Source organism: Pseudorasbora parva, chromosome 17 (assembly GCF_024679245.1).
Source record: "Pseudorasbora parva isolate DD20220531a chromosome 17, ASM2467924v1, whole genome shotgun sequence".
Taxonomy (NCBI): Eukaryota; Metazoa; Chordata; class Actinopteri; order Cypriniformes; family Gobionidae; genus Pseudorasbora; species Pseudorasbora parva.
Genome location: NC_090188.1, coordinates 39,201,138 through 39,224,945, shown reverse-complemented (window position 1 = coordinate 39,224,945; position 23,808 = coordinate 39,201,138). Strand labels below are relative to the sequence as shown.

At 38.6% G+C, this 23,808-nt stretch overlaps 3 protein-coding genes across 3 annotated transcripts in view; 1 reads left to right on the top strand and 2 right to left on the bottom strand.

Annotated features, from left to right (window-relative positions):
- hcrtr2 (hypocretin (orexin) receptor 2) overlaps window positions 1-23,808 on the bottom strand; it is a 125,490-nt gene that overhangs the window by 14,564 nt on the left and 87,118 nt on the right. The window lies entirely within an intron of this gene.
- On the bottom strand, window positions 11,825-17,797 carry LOC137045337 (protein FAM133-like). The gene is made up of 4 exons (XM_067421917.1): window positions 17,384-17,797; window positions 15,050-15,196; window positions 13,496-13,738; window positions 11,825-12,253 (listed from the first exon to the last, which is right to left on the bottom strand). The coding sequence occupies exons 1-4, from the start codon at window positions 17,568-17,570 to the stop codon at window positions 11,952-11,954; spliced, it is 879 nt and encodes a 292-aa protein (XP_067278018.1). The 5' UTR covers window positions 17,571-17,797; the 3' UTR covers window positions 11,825-11,951.
- Window positions 17,863-20,771, top strand: LOC137045336 (uncharacterized). The gene is made up of 4 exons (XM_067421916.1): window positions 17,863-18,044; window positions 18,709-18,816; window positions 19,409-19,616; window positions 20,281-20,771. The coding sequence occupies exons 1-4, from the start codon at window positions 17,866-17,868 to the stop codon at window positions 20,743-20,745; spliced, it is 960 nt and encodes a 319-aa protein (XP_067278017.1). The 5' UTR covers window positions 17,863-17,865; the 3' UTR covers window positions 20,746-20,771.

Below are 23,808 nucleotides of genomic sequence, written 5' to 3'. Positions count from 1 at the left end.
TCCAGGCAAGTTGGTGTCACCGCCAAGGCCTAGAGGTTCCCTACTCTCCTTAGAGAAGTGATAGCAAGGAGAAAGGCCACCTCAAGGGTCATGTTCTTAGCCTCAGCCGACTCCAGTGGCTCAAAGGGGGCCTAAGCCAATCCTTCAATTACCACTGCCAGATCCCTGTTTGGAACTTTGGCCGAGCCGCACGCCTCCTCTTTCGGGCCCCACTGAGGAACCTTACAACCAGATGGTGCCTACCCAAAGGCCCATCACTCACAGGAGCTTGGAAATCCCCAATGGCAGCCACATACACCTTAAGTGGGGACGGGATAAGACCTGGGTCCACCTCACATTCTCTAGGCCAAGTAGAAAACATATTCCATTTAAGGCTGTACGGTCTCCTTGAAGACGGAGCCCTCTCAATCACATCTGCCGGCAGGCCGGCTTCTAGATACATGGCCCTCAGGGGCCAGACGCAAGGCTCCAAATTCACAGCCGAGGGTAATTATTGTGCCCCCTGCCTGAGATAGGAGATCCCTCCTCAGAGGGAGCTGCCACGCAGAGGACTCCCGGGAGCAAAGTGATCGGGGGAAAGTGCACAGACGCAGCCTCGGCCATGTGTGCACCATGGTATCCAACCCCAGCGTTTTACGTTAGATGCTGCTGCCATGAGCCCCAGCAGTCTCTGAAACTGCTTCATAGTAAGGCTGCTGCCTAGTTTTTCTCTGGAGACCATCGCCTGTCTTTCTTCTTCTTTTTTTGGCTGTTCCCTTCAGGGGTCGCCACAGCAAATCATCTGCCTCCATCTATTTCTACCCTCTGTATCCTCTTCTCTCAGTCCGACTACCTTCATGTCCTCCTTCACTACATCCATAAACCTCCTTTTTGGTCTTCCTCTTGACCTCCTGTCTGGCAGCTCTAACCTCAGCATCCTTTTACCGATGTATTCACTCTCCCTCCTCTGAACATGTCCAAACCATCTCAACCTGGCCTCTCTAACTTTGTCTCCAAAACATCTCACATGTGCTGTTCCTCTGATGTACTCATTCCTGATCCTATCCATCCTCGTCACTCCCAAAGAGAACCTCAACATCTTCAGCTCTGCTACCCCTAGCTCATCCTCCTGTCTTTTCCTCAGTGCAACTGTCTCCAAACCATACAACATCACTGGTCTCACTACTGTCCTGTACACCTTTCATTTAATTCTTGCTGGTACACTTTTATCACACAACAGACTTGACACTTTTCTCCACCCGCTCCAACCTGCCTGCACACGCTTCTTCACCTCTTTTCCACACTCCCCATTGCTCTGGACTGTTGACCCTAAGTACTTAAAATCCTGCACCTTCTTTACCTCTTCTCCCTGTAACCTCACTGTTCCACTTGGTTCCCTCTCATTTACACACATGTATTCTGTCTTGCTGCGACTAACCTTCATTCCTCTCCTCTCCAGAGCAAACCTCCACCTCTCTAGGCTTTCCTCCACCTGCTCCCTGCTCTCACTACAGATCACAATGTCATCCACAAACATCATAGTCCATTGAGATTCCTGTCTGACCTCATCTGTCAGCCTGTTCATCGCCACCGCACACAAAAAGGGGCTCAGAGCCGATCCTTGATGCAGTTCCACCTTCACCGTGAAGTCCTCTGTCTCACCTACGGCACACCTTACCACTGTCCTACTGCTCTCATACATATTCTGGACCATTCTAACATACTTCTCTGCCACTCCAGACCTCCTCATACAATACCACAGCTCCTCTCTTGGCACTCAGTCATATGCTTTCTCTAAATCTACAAAGACACAATGCAGCTCTTTCTGACCTTCTCTGTATTTCTCCATCAACATTCTCAGCGCAAATAATGCATCTGTAGTGCTCTTTCTTGGCATGAAACCACACTGCTGATCACAAATGTCCACTTCTCCCCTTAGCCTTGCTCCCCTTAGCCCTCCCCAATTAGCCACTACCCTTTCCCACAACTTCATTGTATGGCTCATCAGCTTAATACTGTACCTCTGTAGATTCCACAACTCTGAACATCTCCCTTGTTCTTAAAAATCAGCACCTTTCATCAACACACTTCTTTTCCATTCCTTAGGCATCCTCTCACTCTCTAAGACCTTGTTGAACAACCTAATTAAATTCTCTACTGCCATCTCTCCTAGACACTTTCATACCTCCACTGATATGTCATCAGGACCAACTGCCTTTCCTCTCTTTATCCTCTTCAAAGCTCTCCTAACTTCACCCTTGCTAATACTTTCTACTTCCTGGTCAACAATATTTGCCACTACAACTCTTCTCTCCCTGTCATTTTCCTCATTCATCAGTTCTTCAAAGTACTCCTTCCATCTTTCCCTCACCTTCCTGTCACCTGTCAAAACATTTCTATCTCTATCTTTAATCACTCTAACCTGCTGCACATCCTTTCCATCTCTATCCCTCTGCCTCGCCAACCGATACACATCCCTCTCACCTTCCTTACTATCTAACCTTGCATACATGTTCTCATAAGCTTTCTGTTTGGCCTTTGCCACCTCTATCTTAACCTCACGCTGCATCACCCTATATTCCTGTCTACTTCCTGTCTCCTGTCCTCTCACTGTCCCACTTCTTCCTAGCTAACTTCTTCCTCTGGATACTCTCCTGGACTTCCTCATTCCACCCTCAAGTCTCCTTGTCTTCTTTCCTTCTTCCAGATAGCTGTATGGACTCAATATGTGCAGGAGACTATTGTGCCCACATCGTACTTCGAGCTCCATACACCTCCCAGGAACATGGTTCTCTGGGATGGCATCAACGCTCTTCTTGCATTGAGTCTCAACCCCAAACACCGAATATGGGCCTGAACGACATTTCAATGCCGAACTGCCATTTCTCATGACTCATGAATTAAGTATACGGATGCCCTGGAGTCTCAGATGAGCCAGAGCTGCATCCATACACTTGGTAAAGGTGCGAGAGGAAAGAGCTAGGCTGACTGGAATAACCCGATACTGGTACGCTTCGCCCCGAAAGCGAACCTCAGGAACTTCCTGTGGTTAGGAAGGATGGAGATGCAGAATATGCGTCCTTAGATCTATCGTGACGAACCAGTCATCGGACCGGATCTGCTCACGATGGGATAGTGAGTGTCTTGAACCTGAATCTCCCCAGAGAACAGTTCAAGTACCTCAGATCTATTATGGGACGCAACTGCCCGACCCCCTGAAGCAGCCACCCGGCAGAGCTTCTTGGGGAGGATTTTCGGTGTACAAACTTGTTTGATGCTCAGCTGCAAGTCTTCTTGAGGCGGCTGGAGCAGCATGCATTCACTGGAAATCGACGTCGTCCGTGCGTCGTAGACAGAGGATCGCAGCATTGACTTCCAAAAAACTCCACTGAGGAAGCGACCTCGATCGCTCTCCGGAATATTTTCTTTTAGATTAATATATAGATAAGTGAACACAATTTGGATGATAGGCATAAAATATCTACTTCGAAAAGTCAGATAAATCCCATTTAATCCCTCAGATTATTAAATGCCACCATAGTTACCCATCAATGAACATGGTCTGAATGATAGACTGAATAAACATATCTAACTCCTCAAAGTCAGATAATATTTAATTAATTTAAATTCGGCCATATTCACCAACAGTCAATACTGTTTTAATATTTATTCATATGGAATCGTCAACTACACGCTCCCTCGGCAAATGTGAGTTTCGATCCGATTACAACATATTTAGCTTTCATCCCTTGAGATAAAAGACTACAGGCGCAAGGCTGAAATGCCCGAAAAGTGCACACGTCGAGATATTTCTCAATAAACACAGCCGGCACCCTCAGGAGCTGACTGCTGCCTCGCACCAAACAGTATCACGTACACCAATCGCGTGTGTTCAAACCTATTTTATTGCAGACCTGTAATCATTATGAAGTGGCGAGCTCTCACTTACTTCACTCTTTTGATGCTGAGTACATCTAATTCCTCAGAAATAAAAATACTCAAGCATCTGGTTCTCCACCCGGGGGAAGAAACTACAACGTGGGCTTCCACACGGGGACGGAGATCACCGAGTCACTACAGGCAGCCCCCTCGAGAACTGCCCGAGCGCCCGTATTTTATGAATGAAGTAGCGTGTTTGGTGCTTAATGTCACCCACCTCGATGCTGTGCACGTCAGACGGCACAAGCATCGGGTTCTCCACCCCGGGGGAAGAGGCCGCATAGCGGGCTTCCACTCGGGACAGGAGAACATCTGAACTGTCAGCGAGGACTGAGATGGTGCCTCAGCAGTCCCAAGACCCGCTGATAAGTTCATTAGCGAGCCCACTGATTTATGCCGCCACGCGCTGCCTAAACAGTCGCGGGACAGATGAGGCTGGCCGGCCTCTTTGAGCACGTGGCCAGCCGAGAGCAAAGCACCCTGAGCGCCAGCTTATCACAATGCTCACATGCGGCTCAATCGAGAGCCACCCTAGCATGCTGAACACCCAGGCACTTCACACAAAGTGTGTCCGAGCCCGGATGAAACGGGGACACGGGTGCACACATTGCTTGAACTCTCTGTCAGTCGCCACTCACACAATATATATAACACCAATCAGGATTGGAATAGTTTCTTTCAGACTTCAGATGTGCTGTGGCTAAGGGAGTATCCCCAAATTCGCCGTTCCGATGCAGTGCGAAGTTCCCTCGATATAGGGAACTTTTTTTGTTTTGTTTAAATGTTCAAATTCCAATGTTATGCATCGAGTCAGTTTTTTTAGAATGCAACAAAGCTGTGGAATTTGAACATGTCTGTTTTTAAATGTTAAAAGTAATTTTTATTCATATAAATTATATGTTTCAACTGCATGGTGGAATTAGCAGACTAATTAGTAGTTCTCTTGGGCATCAAGTGCCATGGCAGCATGTAAAAGCGTTTTTGAGTATAAATATGCAGTAGGTGATTTTGAATTAATATTTCATGTCGACATACAATGATTACACACATTTAAAACTGATTGTAGTGTTTAAATCTTTGTAAGACTGACCAATCTATAGAGCAATGGCAAGGGAAACTAACTTTATTGCCCTCCAAGAGACCCCTCGTGGTCAGGAGCATTTCCGTTGTGTTGTGGCTTGTTTCCGTTGTGTTGTGGCTCGTTTCTGTTGTGTTGTGGCTATTTCATTGTGTTGTGGCTCGTGTCCGTTGTGATGTGGCAATTTCGTTGTGTTGTGGTTTAATTTAGCACAGCTGCACTACTGGGCCACCGTAGCTACAGGATCAGGCGTTGATCTTCTTCTGTTGAGGCGGTGTTTCACCACACAATGACTTCAAAGCGTGGCATATTCTGAGATTGATCGTTTTCTGGGCCTGGTGTCAATAAAAACTTTTCTTTGACTAACAAGGAAGATTTCAGCTCTGAAACTTACAGGATATTCTTATATTACCATGATATTTTATATATCAAAAGCTCAAGACGAAGCTGATTTCTCAATTCATCACCCCTTTAATTACTTCCCCTTTCTTGAACATTCTTCAAATTGAATGCAGCAGGACCTTATTAAACCTTTTCAAATGGATTTTATTTTCGTTACTCATTTGAATATAATGTTCCTCAGACCTAGTTTTATCCATTGCTTTAAAAATGTGAAAAGGCACACTCATTTCTGTTCACAAAGGTGGGTGGGTTTTATGTATATGAATGTATGAATTACATTAATGAAAGTCAGAGTGGAATATATTTTATCAGGTTCCTTTGGTATAAATGAATAGTTCATCCACGACATGAGGCTTTCAAAATGAAACAAATTATATATAATGACATAATCATAAAGGTAGTCCCAAATATTCCAGGTCTTCTGAAATTGTACAAAGGTTTTGTGTCGGATCAGTTTTCATGTCTGAAAAACTTGTTATCCAGGTGTCTGTTTTTAGAAAATGTTTGCACTTAATTTGTGGAAGGTAAAACTTGTATAATTACTGAAAATGTTTGGGGAATGTTAAGAACTAACAAATGTATGTCTCCATATATTTTCAGTGAACTTAAAGTGCCCCTGTTATGCTTTTTCAGATTTTTCCTTTCATGCCATGTGTAATACAGAAGCTGTTTGTGAATGTAAAATGTCTGAAAAAGATCAAAGTGCAGTTTTTCTTCTAAAAGAAAAAGATAGATTCTAAATTGCTGAATCAAGTCATCAGGAATTCAAGTCTCACTTCCTGTTAAAAACATAGCCAAAGGTCTTCACTGGCTGCCGGCAAACAACGTCAACTTAGCCCCGCCTTCAAACACTGTAGCTGTATCTGAGACTGGTGGAGAAGACAATATTTTCTGCACTGCAAATCCACTTTACTGCACTTAAAAAGAACAAGACTCAAGCTATAATTGATACTGATAAACTGCTCTTCATATAAATGTTTATCAAGTGTATCAAGACTGTGCCATCTGACCAATCAGAGCAGAGCAGGCCAATCACAGCAGACTGGACCATGTGACCAATTAGAGCAGAGTAGACCAATCACAACAGACTGGACCATGTTACCAATCAGAGCAGAGTAGACCAATCACAACAGACTGGGTCATGTGACCAATCAGAGCAGAGTAGACCAATCACAACCGACTGGACCATGTGACCAATCAGAACAGACTGGGCCATCTGACCAATCAGAACAGAGTAGACGAATAACAACCGACTGGACTATCTAACCAACCAGTGCAGAGTAGACCAATCACAAATGACTGGGCCATCTGACCAATCAGAGCAGAGCAGAGTAGACCAATCACGACAGACTGGGCCATCTGATCAGTCAGATAGACCAATCAGACACAATAATTTGTTATATTTAGCAAATAATCTTTAAGATCCACTCTGTGAGGTCTCATTTATAAGCCTCATTTATAAAATTGTGTGTAGGATCCCTACTAAACGTTTACGTGCGGCCAAAAGCCAAAAATTGCGTACGGCAAAAAAATATTCAGATGTATGAAACAATGTGTATGCACACCTGTAAGCAATGCTCCCTTTATAAATCACAGATCACCCGCAGATGTGCGTAGGTGAACCAGCCTCATATCCCACCTTGTACACACCCATTTTTAACCATAAAGAGTCAATAGGCTTGTTCGACTTCACCTAGCGATGCGCAGACCGATCGGCAGCTGACTTGAAGCAGTGCATGCTGTTAGAAATGTTGTCCAACTTGAGACAGCGCCGACAGCACATGACTGTGACGTATGTCAACAAAGTACCGCGAGAGCGATTCGAGAGTAGCCGGCTGATGCAGCCGCTGCAGATTCTCAAGGGGGACTGCAGGTGGATGCAAGAGCTCTGATGACGACACAGCTGATCCATTATTGGCCGATTCACCGCATGACAGTGACACGTGCGTTTCGTGTTTATTCTAAAACCTTACGTTATGCTAATGCTCACAAATCATTTATTTATAACAGTAAAACCTCTTTTCATGTAGCCGCAATGTTATATCATCATGTTTATCAAACTAAAACTGATAAAAACCGTTGACAACACTTCATTGATAGTGTATGTTTATATGTTGAACATTAATCTTGTCCAAATAGACGCTTTATTAAACAGTACATAAAGTATTGAATGGAAATGTCATTTGAAACATCTGTGTATTTGAGAAATATTGCATTTATTTAACTTCAGCTGTGATAAAGTTTGCAAATGCAGTGCAAGCGTCACCACGGGAAGCAGAAAGTGTCCGACTTCACATCTCCGTTTGCAGCTCCTCCCCGACTGCACTCGGCTACTCTCGCCGATCGTATGCATTCAGCCGCAGCCGATGTCAAACACACCTAATGAAAATCACCTCATGAATGCTGATCGGCATGTAAATAAGAGTGAAATCCCATATCTACCTTTTTCCGGGGGGCGCTACTGTAAAAAAGAACGTGGGTACAACTTCCGGTGAGGCAGCGGAAGTAGTATGCCAATGGTATTTTGTGTGCTAGTTAGTGACAAGGCTACGTTTTTGTTTAATAATTCGGATCATTGTTTTAAAATGTCAAGTCGCAAACCTTTAAGAGAGATGTCGTTGCGGAGCTCAGGGACAACATATGCTGTTCGCGGGTGTACAAATAACCGGATTAAACTAATTCAGTGGCGTAAACGTGAGTGTTTTGAACATAAGCCAAAAACTAAGTCAGAGTGTTCCTGCCAACGATGGTACAGTTTCCATTGTCTCCCAATAGACGACGAACCAAAACGAATATGGTTGAAGTTAATGGTTGAACTTAAACTGAAAATAAACACCCAAACATCTGTTTGTGTGTTCGTTTCACTTCGTTGACAAGAAGCCAACACAGGATAATCCGTACCCAACGCTTTTTCTGGGTTACGAGAAGCCACCGGAGAAGAAACGCCGACCCAGGACTCGACATGCTAATTTTATTTAAATGTTCTGGATACCACTGCTAACTGAATGTGCAAGTTAAAAATGTTTTGACAATTACTGTCTTTGTGTATTTATTTCTTCAGAATATCGGTGGACTAAAACTGATTGTATAGTGTAAACCAGGGCTATTCACATAGGCTTTCATTGTGTTGTTGGCAAGGATTCAAATTTTAAATTTGTACTTTTTTTTTTACTAGATTGTGCCACAAGGGTTAAGTGAAAGTGTGAAGCAACATATGCAGAACATGAATGAATGACACACACTAAACATTTCAATTTAGTACATTTATTAGTTAATTAATAGTATCGCAATACAAGGTTGTGTTCCCACAAAAAAAGCACGTTTGGATAGCTTGAATGACTGTAAATTGTTAAATGTCAATGTCGTCCCGCTTGTTTATTTCGAAACCGGAAGACGCGCCCACTTTTGACGCAAGGGTTCATGGGGTGTAGGAAACTTGTGGATATATGCCTGGAAAACTGCCATGCGACCCCGCTAATTAATTAATCCAAGAAAGTGAAAACGTGTATTTCTGTTACTTTGAATAATGGCGACAGGAGAGAAAAGAGGAAAATAACGTAATTTCTCAGACACTGAGATTGAAACACTTGTAGGGGAGGTGGAGGCTCGGATATATATATATATATATATATATATATATATATATATATATATATATATATATATATATATATATATATATATACAGTCTCTGACAAAAGTCTTGTCGCTTGTGTACAAATTGACCTAAAGTGCCGCTGAAATATATTTCTAATCAAGATTTTTTTACAAGAAATGGCTCATTTTAATCCCACCAGCTTTTGTGATAACGTTTCAGTGAAAAACTAAACTTTCAAAAAGTATTCTAATATTCACAGCTTGGTAAAGCCCATTGAGTCAATTTTTGCAAAGACATAAGTGTTGTCACCTTGTCATATGAGCTTCACCTGTGACTAATAATGGATCAATTAGGTCTCAAGTGTGTATAAAAATAACCCCAGTACGCTAGACCTTCACATCAACTGCAACTAGACCTCTGCAAACATGCCTAAGATTCACCCTGAGACTAAAGTTTTGATTATCAAGAGGCTGAAGACCAAATCCACTGCTGATGTGGCAGACACCTTCAATGTGTCTCAGCTTCAAGTACAGAGGATAAAAAAAAGATTTGAAGAGACTGGAGACGTTTTTGACAAGCCCAGGTCAGGTAGACACCGCAAGACAACTGCTCGAGAGGACCGTTTGTTGGCTCGAAAATCCAAGGCCAGCCCATTTTCCACTGCAGCAGAGTCCCTGTGTCAACCAGAACAGTTTGTCGGATTCTGTCTCGAAATGGCCTCCATGGTCGAATCAGTGCCCAGAAGCCAGCACTAAACAAAAGACAATTGAAAAACCGTGTGGCATTTGCCAAGGCCCACAGCCTGCTAAAAGGATGGATGCTGGAAAAGTGGCAGAAGGTGGATTTTTCAGATGAATCTTCTGTTGAATTACACCACAGTACAATTGCAGGAGACCTACTGGTGCCCGAATGGATCCGAGATTCATCCAGAAAACAGTGAAGTTTGGTGGCGGAAAAATCATGGTCTGGAGTTACATCCAGTATGGGGGTATGCGAGAGATCTGCAGGGTGGAAGGCAACATCAATAGTCTAAAATAACAAGAAATCTTAGCTACCTCTTATATTCCCAGCCATAAAAGAGGCCAAATTCTGCAGCAGGACGGTGCTCCATCACATACTTCCATCTCCACTCCAATACAAAAATATGTCAGCAAAATAAGTTGTGGTGCTGTGAGATCCAAATTTAATATCTTGTATGACATCCATGAGCTTGAAGGACTGCATCCATGCGGTTTGGCAAGGATTCATACAATTTATTGATGAAGCCATCAGGAATAGCTAAGAAAGCAGTCTTGCATGCCTCCCAGAGTTCATCAATATTCTTTGGTTTCGTCTTCCATGCGTCCTCTTTCATCCTACCCCACATATGCTCAATGATGTTCATGTCTGGTGACTGGGCTGGCCAATCCTGGAGCATCTTGGCTCTTCGCCTTGAGGAACTTTGATGTGGAGATGGAAGTATGCGATGGAGCACCGTCCATCCCAAGTGCCTGGACAGCGTGGAGGAAACATCTCTATGTGCGCAGCTATCTCTGAAGATGATGTCCTAGGACATAGGCCATTACTTGGTTCCTACAATGCTGCACATCTTATTTCTCAATGAAATTGAGCCAGCCTGTCAAGGTGAAGGGGTCACATATGTAATTGTGTGGGACAATGTCAGTTTTCACCACGCAGAGGTAGTTCAAGCATGGTTTCAGGCCCATCCTCGATTCATGACCCTCTACCTGCCTCCATACTCTCCTTTCCTCAACCCTATTGAGGAATTTTTTTCAGCATTGAGGTGGAAGGTCTATGATCGCCATCCCCTTGAGCGTGCCACCCTCCTTCAGGCCATGGATTATGCATGTGATGACATCAATGTAGACCAATGTCAAGCATGGATTCGTCATGCCAAAAGGTTTTGGTAACACTTTATTTTGATAGTCCATTCGTTGAGACTCTACTAATTATTAGGAGCCATTCAGTATCTTGTCAACAGTGCATCAGTTGACATTCAACAAAACTGTTTCAACAGACAAGTAACATACATTCAACTAACTGCCTATAGACTATAAGGTAAATTTCAAGTGTTAATCTACAGATTTTACAAAAAGTGCCTGTTGACTGTCAGTGTTATTTTGCAAAAGGTTATTTACCAATTGTCAACTAACTTTCTGTAGATTGAGTCACCATCTTCTAAGCTGTCCACCAACAACTTGTCTACCAACAACTCAACATCAATCTATCAGTTGAAAGTCAACAGTCATGTCAGCATATGATCCGTTTATGATAATGTATATCTTACTCAAGGGGTCTCAAATGCATCAAATTAATGATTATTAAAACTGATTAAAAACTTAATTCTTAGAAAAAATCTTTAGTTTAGCATTTGTTGATAATCTGTTGATAGTCAACTAAAGATTACTTGCTTATCTGTTGCCTGTCAACAAATATATTGTTTACGATCAGTAGACTGTTAATAGACATTCTCCACTAAGGGTTAGTAGACATCTTTTAGGACTATCTAATTAAAGTGAAAAACAGTTGATATCAGTAGAAAGTCTATAACCTATCAACAGATTGCATACAGGTTTCCATTAATTATATGCAACATATTTACCATTTAAAATGAGTTTTGCAAATCTGACTGAAGTAGAACAAACACTATAGGCAGCATATCAGAGGGAGAGAAAAAAATCACTTTTATTAAGTAGATACAAAAAAAAAAAAAAAAACACTCCAAATAATACAACACATTATTTACTATGGTATCAGGTTCACATCGGGTTATGTGACAAAATATATTGAGTTTTTTCTAAATGAAAACTCAATACGTGACAAAAAAATGTTGCACTGCCCTAGACCAAGCTTAAACATTATAAAGTTTACAACCACTAAAAACAAAAACAAACAAACTTGCATTTAGTTAACAGCAACCCACTTAACTTATGGGTAACATTTTCTTGCCCACATTCAGTCTTTCCTGACAGAAAAGGGGATGAGCTGTTTGTTGGTTTTCATTTCAATGATCTTTTCTGCAAGTTCACCAACAATTTTTTTCTGACACAGTTGTGCTAGTTGCAAAAGTGTGTATTTACCCTTGATCTGTTCTAGGACACTTTTGTCTACAATGTAAATCTCTGCAATTGCTGCAGTGTCTTTCACAGCATTTCTAGAAACACACGCTTTCTTGAAAGCTGCGGTCATCCTGAAGCCTCTTTGCACAAGTTTGAGGACACGCCGATATCTTTTCACCACATCTGCAATTGAGGCAACTGAAAAAAAAAAACAATAATGTAAATAAAATCACCAATAAATGTTGTGTTGTGTCTTGTGTAGTTTCTTAGGCACAAGGTGAGCCACAATGTTTCCCACATGTTTTCTTTTTAAAATGGAGGCTACAACTTGGATAAAGGTGTACGGCTTATTCTTTGATTAAAGGTGAACTATGTAGTATTTTTGCAGTAAAATATCCAAAGACCACTAGGCAGGTGTTATATATTTTGTTCAGTTGAGTACCTACAATATCCCAGATGTTTCCAACTATTTGTAAATTGTGAGAAAAAATTGCTATTTTAACTAAAGACAGGGACGTTTCAGCATTGCGTTTGACGGAGTCGCCTGTCAATTGCGTCATATCTGCGTTACCCTCGGTTTCGGCTTTTATTTGGCAGGAGCGCTTTACTCTTAGCAGTGTGAACAAGTGAACGCACGGAGTAACGTCATAACATCGTTTTAAACACACTTAAATGTATCTAATATGATAAACAGAGCTGCTTTAGCTCAAAATCATAACCGGAAGAGCGGATCAGTGCAGGCGCCCGGCAAATGAGTCCCGTCCCGTCATAATAAAAGTCCCGGTATTCACGAGGTGGGTATTTGTTTAACAATCGCTCCAGCAGCTGTGCTCAGGTCCACAACACTCGGTCCTGCTCTGCTTTACACTACAGTAACGTTAATAACCGCATGCATGAACGTGATTTCTGCCCGAGTCCTATTTTCCACCGGCTGTGAGGTGAAGACCACATGTCCCAAGATGCTGCGCTCACACTTTGCGTCACCAAACTACACATTTGTTTTGAATAGGCGCGCTCCAGTGGACGGACAGTTGCATAGTGCACCTTTAAGAACGTTTAATAGTCGGTAGTGTGAGGGCAGTGTGCCAATAAAGTATTTGATGATTATTGCTATAAAACACTGAGGTAAACACTGTTCAGAACATTCTTTATTTTTAATTATTGATTACCATAATAGGTAAGCACATATTGTGTTTACTTAATTACTTACATAATCTCTAAGAAAGCTGTAGTAAAAATACAAGTTGGATACAGATCATCACTGATATTCATTGAGAATTCCCAGACACTGGCTGTAACATAACAGTTAAGCTTTTGACATGTTGATTTCGTGTCATTCGAAAAAGAGATGACAAGACAGATGATGATTGGGTATAAAGCACTAAAATAAAAATAATCAGCTAAATACTTCATACCTAACTAAATAGAGTGTGTCCATACCTCGCTCTCCTTTTCCGTTTGACTTCTTCACCTTCTTGTTTTCCTTCTTTCTTTTTTTGCTTTTCTTCTTGCCATTCTTCTTTTTACGCTTCTTTTTCTTCTTTTCTTCATCTGAAGAGTCAGAGATAGAGCTGGACTCAGAGCTTGAGTCAGTGCTGGAATCACTGGTAGTGTCAGTGCTGGAGTCCAAAATCATGGCCTGTGGCTCCTCACTTCCAGTGGCCATTATCTCCAAGTTCCCATCTGTAATATAAACATATAATGTAAACCTATACCCACTGTAAAATCAAGGTGCTTTTTGAAGAACTTTACTGTAACTATTTGAGTATTTCAGTGAATTCTACTAAAAAAACAATGCTAATGTTGTCTACAGCCAATGCTGTAAATGGAAATCCAATGTGCTATGGCAAGGCAGCAGTCTACAGGCTATACACAAGTGAAGTCAGTTCAATCCTTACAAACGGCAGTAAATAACAGATAAAGCTCTAAATGTTGTCACCCAAATAAGAGACTATGTGTAATGTAATTATAATATGACTATAATTACTATAATACTATTACTATAATGTAATTTTTTGGTCACACTTTAAATTAGGTGTCCTTAACTACTATGTACTTACATAAAAAATAAGTACAATGTACTTATTGTGCTCATATTGTATTACAAAACACTGCTGCTTTTGAGGAGGGATACGGGAAAGGTTAGGGACAGGTTTGATGGTATGGATAGGTTTAAGGGTGAGTTAGGATGCACTCACAGTAGGCACAATTGCACAGTGCAATTGACTTAGAATTTGCTGCTTTAATCGCAAACTACAATTCCTGTTCATCAATAAGGTGAGAACCAGACCCTGTTATAAACCTAAACATACTCAAATTAAATGAAAAATGTAGTACATTACAGAATGTAATTACAGAAATTAAGTACAGATGTAATTACATGCAGATATTTTTTAAATATAAGAACAATGTTAAAACATGTATGTACACAATAAGTGCACTGTATCAAAGTAGTATTTAAAATTTTAGTGCATAGTAGTTAGAGACACAATATAGAGTGGGACCAATTTTTTAAATATATATTTTTTTATCTGATTTTTAATTTTAAAAATATATTAAAAAATAAAAACAAACAATTTAATATCAATTACAAAAACTCCAAACCCTAGCAAGAGAAAACTTTGAGTAGATACCTATAAATGGAAAAACTACATACCTACTGTAGGAAATCATTTTTAGTTGCAATTTAACAGGTGTCCAAAAAGCAGCAGCATTTAGTTTTAAATGCAAATGTTTTCACAAATAACTCTATATCTCTCTATTTTTAATTCCACTTTGAGGGTTATCTGCTTTAGAGATCCTAAACATTGTCCACCTAAATGTATGCATGTGCTAAATATAATCTAAAAATCAAAAACCTAAAGCAGGTACAAAATAATATTGAAAGGTCAGCAACAATATTGTCAAACATGAAATATGTGCAGTTATGCTATAGCATTATTCTTCAAAAGCCCATAGAGGTTCCGGAGAGCCATGTGCTCTACCTGTACAAACCTTGTTCTGGTGCAGACTTTTCTTCAAGCTGCTTCTTGAGTAAGTCATTTTCCTCCTCCAGCTCGTTCACTCGAGACTGGAGCATCTCCGCCTTCTTTTTCCAGAGAATATGTTGTTTCACAGGCTTGAGATTGTCCATCCTACTAACTGCAAAATATGACATGAAAAAATAGGAATACATGTCAGTAGGGTAGAGTGGCTAAACTTTGTAAGAACATTGTCAAAAGTTTTTTACATTATGTAATTACATCCACAAGACACAACAGGTTTCTTTGGTCTCCATTCTTGTTATAAATTATCAGAAGATAAACCAGTAAAACTAATTACTGTACTGTACTGTAAAGTTCATACTGTATTATAATATGAAATACTTCAATTGGCAGCACAAAGCGCGCATGCGCTAATGCACATCCCGTGCGCAGAATTATGTGCTTGAATAGCGCGCAGCCATGCACACGTGCAGAGGCAACGCTTCCGCTTCACAACAAGCACAAAGGATGCGTACCGTAGGCCTAATATAGCTTATCTATGCAATAGTTTGTTAAGCCTTTTCTGTAAACTATTTTAAGTATAATTACAGGAATATTGAATCTTCATCGTGTTGACTGTCATAATGCGATGGAGGGAAGAGTTTAATTGAACTTGAATTTATCGACTTCAATATTCATCTGTATCGTTACCTCACATTAAACTATGAAAAAGCTTCCGATAACTGTGTGTAAAGGCTTGAGCTTTCATGTTTCATGTACATATTCATGTAATTTCACAATTTCATTAATAACACATCATCTTTGTTTTAATAACACATCTTTGTTTCAAAGGACCATGACACCACTTTAGTTGAGGGGCCACAAACATGATGAAGTCATGAGAAGCTAACGCTTAGTTAATGATGACTAACGTTACTGTATTATAATGGGAACAGAATCCATGTGCTATGTGCTGAGCCTGTGGACAGTTTTGGGGTCTGACCATTTACCTGCAGGCTACTATGAAGAAGACATGAACATGCTTAACTCAGAGATGATTACTAAAAAACTTTAGTTAATCACATTAATTGATGTACTGGTTTAGCCTGTGCATAAGGTAATGTGGATTTTTGTATATTCCTTTAATAATTCACAAGTTCACACTTACATTACACAACTTAAGTAAAGCAAATTAATTAGGTTAATTAATTAGGTTCATTTCACAAGTTTGTGTGCCCATACATTCTTAGTGAAAGTGATTTAGCTTGCTGTCTGCTAGAGGGGCTCAGACAGGATATTCTACCCGAGCTCCAATTGCCCTGATCAAGTTTTTGAGTATTTGTATGGTGTGCATTCAATTTATGTATGTGCTGTTAGTTATAAAGGTCTTGTGAAGCTACATCATGATATCCAGCAGTGCAGAATTATTTCTTAAAAAGAAAGTTTTGGGCTACAGTACAAACTAATCAAACACAGACATCAAGAATCAGCACATGAATCTCAACAATGGTGACAAACCAAAAGCTTCATGCCGCAATGCATGATGGGAGTAATGCATGAGTATTGTAACATGGTGGCACCCATTGCTGCAAGCTTTTGGTTTGTCACCCTCATTGAGATTCATGAGCTGATTCAGTTCAAGATCCTGTACGCACTATATTTATGTATTTAAAACACATTTTAAGATAACTGCAACATGTTAATCACACAATAATAAACACCTTTTTAAAAATCATCTTTCAGATATTAAACTCTTGAGAAAGCTACAAAACTACATGATGATAATATTGTCAAGAGCTCAATAAAGGAGCCACTGGTCACGATTCTGGTGACTTCAAATTAAACATTAAATGAATCGCCAACATCTAAACCTCTGTTAATATTAATAAGAGCTTCTGTAGATGTCTGACAGAAATACAGTCTGGTTAGTTATACCAAGTAAAAAGCGGTGAAAGCAGCATTTGAAAAAAGTGCCTTGAAAACGTCAATATTTAAGTTTTTATAAGTTAAGATTTTATTTATTTATTTGAGCTTTTTATGGAAAACCATATAAAATATACCTATAATTTCTATCATAAACACAAACTGCCCTCCACCCAGTGCTGTTCTATCCAGTTACATTCTAACACAAGTGTGTGTTGAACCAAATATGTGTCAAAATAGCATCAACACACTTTGTGTTGTTTTTTAACACATCTCTTGTGTAGCATTCTAACAAAAAGTGCATCATAGCATACAAACCAATGAATGCTCAGAACGATCAATTTGTGTTGACTTGTATGCAATCGCGTCATGAGAAATATCAGCTATTGTGCGTAGCAGCACACTAACAACAATAAATTTCACTTTTATAAACACAACTTACCACTTTTGTGTATGAAAATGTCTTCTTCTTTTCCCTCGGTATTTCCCCGTCGTGCCTTTGCGCGGGTAAAATGAATGGTATCCGCACTACCCCCACTGCCAGGTGAGGGGCAGTGAGCTGAAGGCGCTTGATCATATAGGCCCATATGTTGATGCTGAAATAAAGTGAGATAAAGATATTGTTTCATATGCAAGTAATAAAGAATGAAAGTAATAACAAAACAACATTTCCCAAGGAATTTGATAGTCCTACTTTACTTACCATCTCTACAATAAAGTTCGGAGCAGAGCAACCTGTAGGCAGTGCTGCTTGGCCTATCAGATTGAAGAAGTGCTTCGTCATGTGTCAACTCTGCCAACCAGCTGCCAACCGCTGCCAACACACAACCCCTGGTAGGTGCATCGGATTCTGATAACATCATAAGCCAATGAAATTAAAGTGCGCCAATTTTTATTTTTTTGGTTGTATTGGTCGCGGACTCGATGGATTCAGTGGAGAGGAAACTTTTGAACAAAGTTTATGTTGGAGAAACCAAAAAATCGTCTTTAAAGTTAATAAAATGGTTGCAAATGATTGGCTTGTTGAAACGCAAAATTAAATGCAAGAACTGCGGGCATAAAATGAACATGGTTGCCTCCCAGTCCAAGGACCATTACGTCTGGTAAGAATGCTTTATTTTTATGATTTAAGATTAAACTCTTAAATATCTTAGCCTATAAAATAGTATTAGTTGTTATTTTAAGAGGTGCTTTGAGAAGAAAGAATGACTTAATGTGTTTAATAAACTTCAAAAGGCTATTATTTAAATTAATGTGAGCGCTAACTTTCACATTAAACTTTTCACACTTTCACAATTAAAAAAATAAATAAAAATAAATGGTGCGGGTCCTGGCTGTAGGCTATAGTAGCGCTAGTTCGTATAGTTTCAGTTGGCAATGAATAGACGTCAAGTGATTGCTTAAGATTAATGAATAATGACAATACTTGTGTTTTGTAATGTAATGTAGATTGTTGTAAGAGTGCCAAATTTATCACGATTGTATTTCTATTTTATCTAATCAGTTTGAATAAGCAGCTGGAAGATAAAACAGATATTTCAAGTATCAGCACAATAATCAGTCAATTTATAAAAGATAAATAAATCTAATATTACTCAACATCACACACACGTGTGTGTGTGTGTGTGTGTGTGTGTGTGTGTGTGTGTGTGTGTGTGTGTGTGTGTGTGTGTGTGTGTGTGTGAGTGTGTGTGTGTGTGTGTGTGTCCAAGACATTATGTTAAACATTTAAACTTATCATATAATCTTATGTCCTGAAACTTCCAGGGAGTGTCGACGTAAAAGATGTGGACGGCTGAGAAGAAGTGTTCGGACAAACTCACTTTTCTCACAATCACACTGCAGTCTGTTCACATGGATGAAGTATATACATAGGTAAGCAATGCAAATATATTACATAACTAGTATTTGACATATTACACTATATGTATGGTGTTTTTTGAGTCCACAGAACACAACTACATTACAGCACGTTATAGTTTTTGGTGGCATACAAAAATATGATAGTCAATCTAATAGCATAGCATATCCTATTGCAAAAGCATTTCATGTAATACTGTATATCTCACCATACTTTGCCAGATATCTTACAATAACCCAAAAACTAAAAAACAAACTCTTTTTTTTTTAAATTGTATCAAGGTGATTATATTTTGACCATACTTTGAATTAGTATTTAGGATGTCTTATAAAACATCTTCAACAGAAGCTTCTAACAGAAGATTATGCTGGTGATTATAGATGTGTTCAATTTTTTTTTTTTTTTTTTTTTTTACAGTATATTGTACTGTTTAATCAGCTATGTATGTTTTGTTATGCTTAGAGTCAAAAGTAAAAAAAAAGTAAAAAACTAGTGTTCAAAATACAAGGTACTTGGTACAAATATGGTTGATAAAGCACACATTATTTTTTTGTGAAAATACAATGTTCTTATTTAAAAAATAATAATTATTGTTAATCTTTGTAGATTTGCTCAGGGTTTACATCTACGGCAAGTAGACATGCTTCAAGATGGCATTGCAAAGAGCACAGCAACACTTTCCATGATGTCAAAGAAACTCAGAAGAATTTGTGTACAAAGCCTGAAGAAGCACCGAAAAAAAAGGAGACAGATAGTTGGTGGAGTTAATGTCCTTGTTCACATTGATGAGAGCAAGTTTTGCCACAAACGCAAGGTAGTGTAATCTAAATGTGCAATTTTCACTTTCACTGACATTTTATTTATTTTGTTTAACCCAAAGAAGGGTTATCTCATGCTTAAGTAGAATAAAACAGGAATGTGTTCTTAACACAAAAATAAAATGAATATTCAACGTTTAATTTAATGGCAAAATGTATCTCAATATTTTTTTACTTGTTCACAAGAAATTTTATTAAAGGGTTAGTTCACCTAAAAATAAAAATTCTGTTATTAAATCCTCACCCGCATGTTGTTCCAAACCTGTAAGACTTTATTTAATCTTCGGAACACGAATGAAGATCTTTTTCATGAAATCTGAGCAATTCCTGTCCCTCCATTGACAGCTATGCAACTATCGCTTAAAAAAATTAATGAATAAATCATAAAACTACTCCATTTGACTCCAGTGGTTTAATCTCAATTTTTATTTTCCACTTTATTTTCAAAACCATGAATCTCCAGATTTTCTTTTTTAGGTGAACTGACCCTTTAAAGATTTTCTTATTATGTAAACATAGTTATTGTGTTATATGGAATTTAAAAGAGTTTTAGTGATAAACTAAACAATCTCATGTAATTACACCTGATTTGAAAAAAACTGATACATGATACAGAGATTTTCTTATTTTGTAATACTGTTCATGCTGTTTTTTTGGTAGTATGCAAGAGGACGCTTTGGTAACACCTGGAAAAGAAAGCGAACTTGGGTGTTTGGTATACTTGAGATCAAAGCTGCAAGCAGACGCCCCATTCTTCGCCTTGTGAAGAAAAGAAACAAGGAAACCCTTGTTCCCATTATCAAGAAACATGTTAAACGTCAAAGTCTAGTTGTGAGTGATGAGTGGAGAGCATATGCCAGTCTTTCCCAGGAGGGCTACAAGCATGTCAGAGTCAACCACAGCCAGAATTATGTAGACCCACAAACAGGACTACATACTCAAAACATTGAGAGAGCGTGGCAGACTTACAAGAAAGAAGTTTGGCGTATGCGGGGTAATCGTTCTGAGAAGGCCTTAAAAAAACAGCTCAGCTTCATAGAGTGGACCTACTGGTTAGCAAGAAGATATAAACATGGAGTACTTGGAAGACTTCTCAAAGACATAAGGAATGTTAACCGCAGATAAGTTAAGGAACTTTCTGTAAACCTTACTGTCATGAAAGGCAAAATGTATTAATTCGTTATTATTATTATTATTATTATTATTATCATTATTATTATTATTTGTTGTTTATAACTTTTGATCTTGGCCTTGGGCATTTGAAATGTTGTTGTAGACAAGTATTAAGAGAGTTTTCATTTTGAAAAACTCAATATATTTTGTCACATAACCCGATGTGAACCTGATACCATAGTAAATAATGTGTTTTTTTTTTTTTTTTTTGTATCTACTTAATAAAAGTGATTTTTTTCTCTCCCTCTGATATGCTGCCTATAGTGTTTGTTCTACTTCAGTCAGATTTGCAAAACTCATTTTAAATGGTAAATATGTTGCATATAATTAATGGAAACCTGTATGCAATCTGTTGATAGGTTATAGACTTTCTACTGATATCAACTGTTTTTCACTTTAATTAGATAGTCCTAAAAGATGTCTACTAACCCTTAGTGGAGAATGTCTATTAACAGTCTACTGATCGTAAACAATATATTTGTTGACAGGCAACAGATAAGCAAGTAATCTTTAGTTGACTATCAACAGATTATCAACAAATGCTAAACTAAAGATTTTTTCTAAGAATTAAGTTTTTAATCAGTTTTAATAATCATTAATTTGATGCATTTGAGACCCCTTGAGTAAGATATACATTATCATAAACGGATCATATGCTGACATGACTGTTGACTTTCAACTGATAGATTGATGTTGAGTTGTTGGTAGACAAGTTGTTGGTGGACAGCTTAGAAGATGGTGACTCAATCTACAGAAAGTTAGTTGACAATTGGTAAATAACCTTTTGCAAAATAACACTGACAGTCAACAGGCACTTTTTGTAAAATCTGTAGATTAACACTTGAAATTTACCTTATAGTCTATAGGCAGTTAGTTGAATGTATGTTACTTGTCTGTTGAAACAGTTTTGTTGAATGTCAACTGATGCACTGTTGACAAGATACTGAATGGCTCCTAATAATTAGTAGAGTCTCAACGAATGGACTATCAAAATAAAGTGTTACCAAGGTTTTTTCCAAGGTGCTTGAACAATGAGAACATTCATTGTGATGTGGACGAGAATCTATGGCCAAATGCTCAAGACAGGCTTGATCCAAATTAATTTGTGCACTAATTGTTATGTTTTGTTCTCATTTAGTTACATTATAGAAAATATACCTATGTTACAATTATATCTGAAAAAATAAAAACTAATTTGCCCAAATGATTGTAGAGGATGTCTTCATTGATCCTTCACTTGATTACACATAGGATGGATATTTTGGAAATTATAGATTATGTAAATGTAAGTAATGTAAGCATATTGCCTAATGTGAAACTGGGTAATATGTATTTTATAGTACTATAGCATATTAATTTCAGCACTTCTAAGGCTGATTTGAAACATGTACCTTGCATTGTTTGCTGTTGGATGAACTAACGGTTAAAAGTACTAAACTGAAACAAGATCATACTGTTGGGTTTCAGTGATTAAACCAAATGTTCTCATTACATATTCCAATAATCTTGTGTTTGAAACAATGATTATGTGGACTGAAAACATTACATCAGGTTTGGAAAGAATGACTAGCTGCGTTACAAGTGTGATCAGTTTGGGTTTTTGTACTAAGAGTTTTGAAACTGTACACCTTACTTGTGAAAATTGTACCAAAGCGAATAAAAAAACTGAGATGTATAATATCTTAACATGTTTTTATAACAGATTTGAGATTAATATACCAGCAGGGTAGAAAAGTCAGCAGAGGGAGAGGAGGAGCAGATGATCAGGTAAAGAAAAACAGCAGCTTTTTAAAGTTAGGCTGTACAGATGAAAAAGCAAAGGCCATAGGAAAGACGCATTAAGCCCAAAGAAATGTATGTATTCATTTGTGGAAAAACTGGTCTATAAATGAACATGAATATCTGCATATCAAGAAATTTACATTTCTTAGAATTAATAAATAATCAATACTGAGTGTTCGCTGCACACTGATTAATTGATTGATATATTAAACTACATAAAATTAATCTGATTAACTGATCCAAATATTCAGAATGAATTATAACAAGTTATGATTAATTATTAATATTTCCTATTAAATAAGTTATTTAATAGGGGCATTTCAAATTTTAGTTATGGCAACACTTTTATGGCGCTGAAAACCTGAATGATTTGAAACTGACTGAAAAATAAAATATGTTTACACATTTTTTCTTTAAAAAGCTGTAAAAGCTGCAAATGAGAACATATGAGTACCAACAGTAAGTGCATGTGTTTTGAAATGGTCTCTCCATTGTCACAGAGCAGCCTGTTAGACACTTGAGACGCTGTGATTATCTCTGTGAATGGGCTCGCTGAATTTTAAAATAGGAAATCATTTCCTGTCTATGCTGTGAAAGCAGGAACAGTTAAGAGCACTTGGAAGTCTTATCACCGAATTATCATTCCCTCTTCATCAAACATCCTATGGCGAGTTACAAATCTCTTCAAAAGCATCTCATGCTGTTTAGATTGACAGCCCAGGTTTATAATATTTAGTAGAGCTGCGTTTTATCACTGCAATGTTTGCCAACCCATAGGGAGAATGTTATAAGGTGGTATTCTAAAAGGAAATGACAACAAGACCCTTTTGAAAAAATCTGATTGAATTTATTATGATTGACATCTTCTCCGAGCACAGAGATTTGTTCAAACACCTGTGGCTAATCCAAGCCCCGTGACCTGCAGTGGCAGCATGACTTCACAAAGGGCCAAAAATTGCTTCGACTGTCATACTGTCAGCGTCATGACAAATTTGATTCAATGCAGCCTACGGAGAGCGGTTCCAAAAAAGTGACAGAGCATCGAATTCTTTGGGGAGTCTGAGAATTATTGAGAAGACTCTTTTAAGAGACTTTTAATGATGGCAGTTCCCAGAGGAGCAAAGATTTGTGCTTGAGATCCACTTCTGATTTCACTTTAATCTCATATTTATAGTGCTAAGGAATATACTATGAGCTGGAATCAAATTTGGCATCGTTGATCTGGAAAAACAT

Coding starts and splice junctions, on each gene's coding strand:
- LOC137045337 (XM_067421917.1), bottom strand. CDS start 17,570: ATGAAACAATATCTTTATCTCACTTTATTTCAGCATCAACATATGGGC. Junction 15,197..17,383: donor CATTTTCATACACAAAAGTG/GTAAGTTGTGTT, acceptor CATATTTTGCAG/TTAGTAGGATGGACAATCTC. Junction 12,254..13,495: donor AAACGGAAAAGGAGAGCGAG/GTATGGACACAC, acceptor TTTTTTTTTCAG/TTGCCTCAATTGCAGATGTG.
- LOC137045336 (XM_067421916.1), top strand. CDS start 17,866: ATGGATTCAGTGGAGAGGAAACTTTTGAACAAAGTTTATGTTGGAGAA. Junction 18,045..18,708: donor TCCAAGGACCATTACGTCTG/GTAAGAATGCTT, acceptor TGAAACTTCCAG/GGAGTGTCGACGTAAAAGAT. Junction 18,817..19,408: donor TGGATGAAGTATATACATAG/GTAAGCAATGCA, acceptor TAATCTTTGTAG/ATTTGCTCAGGGTTTACATC.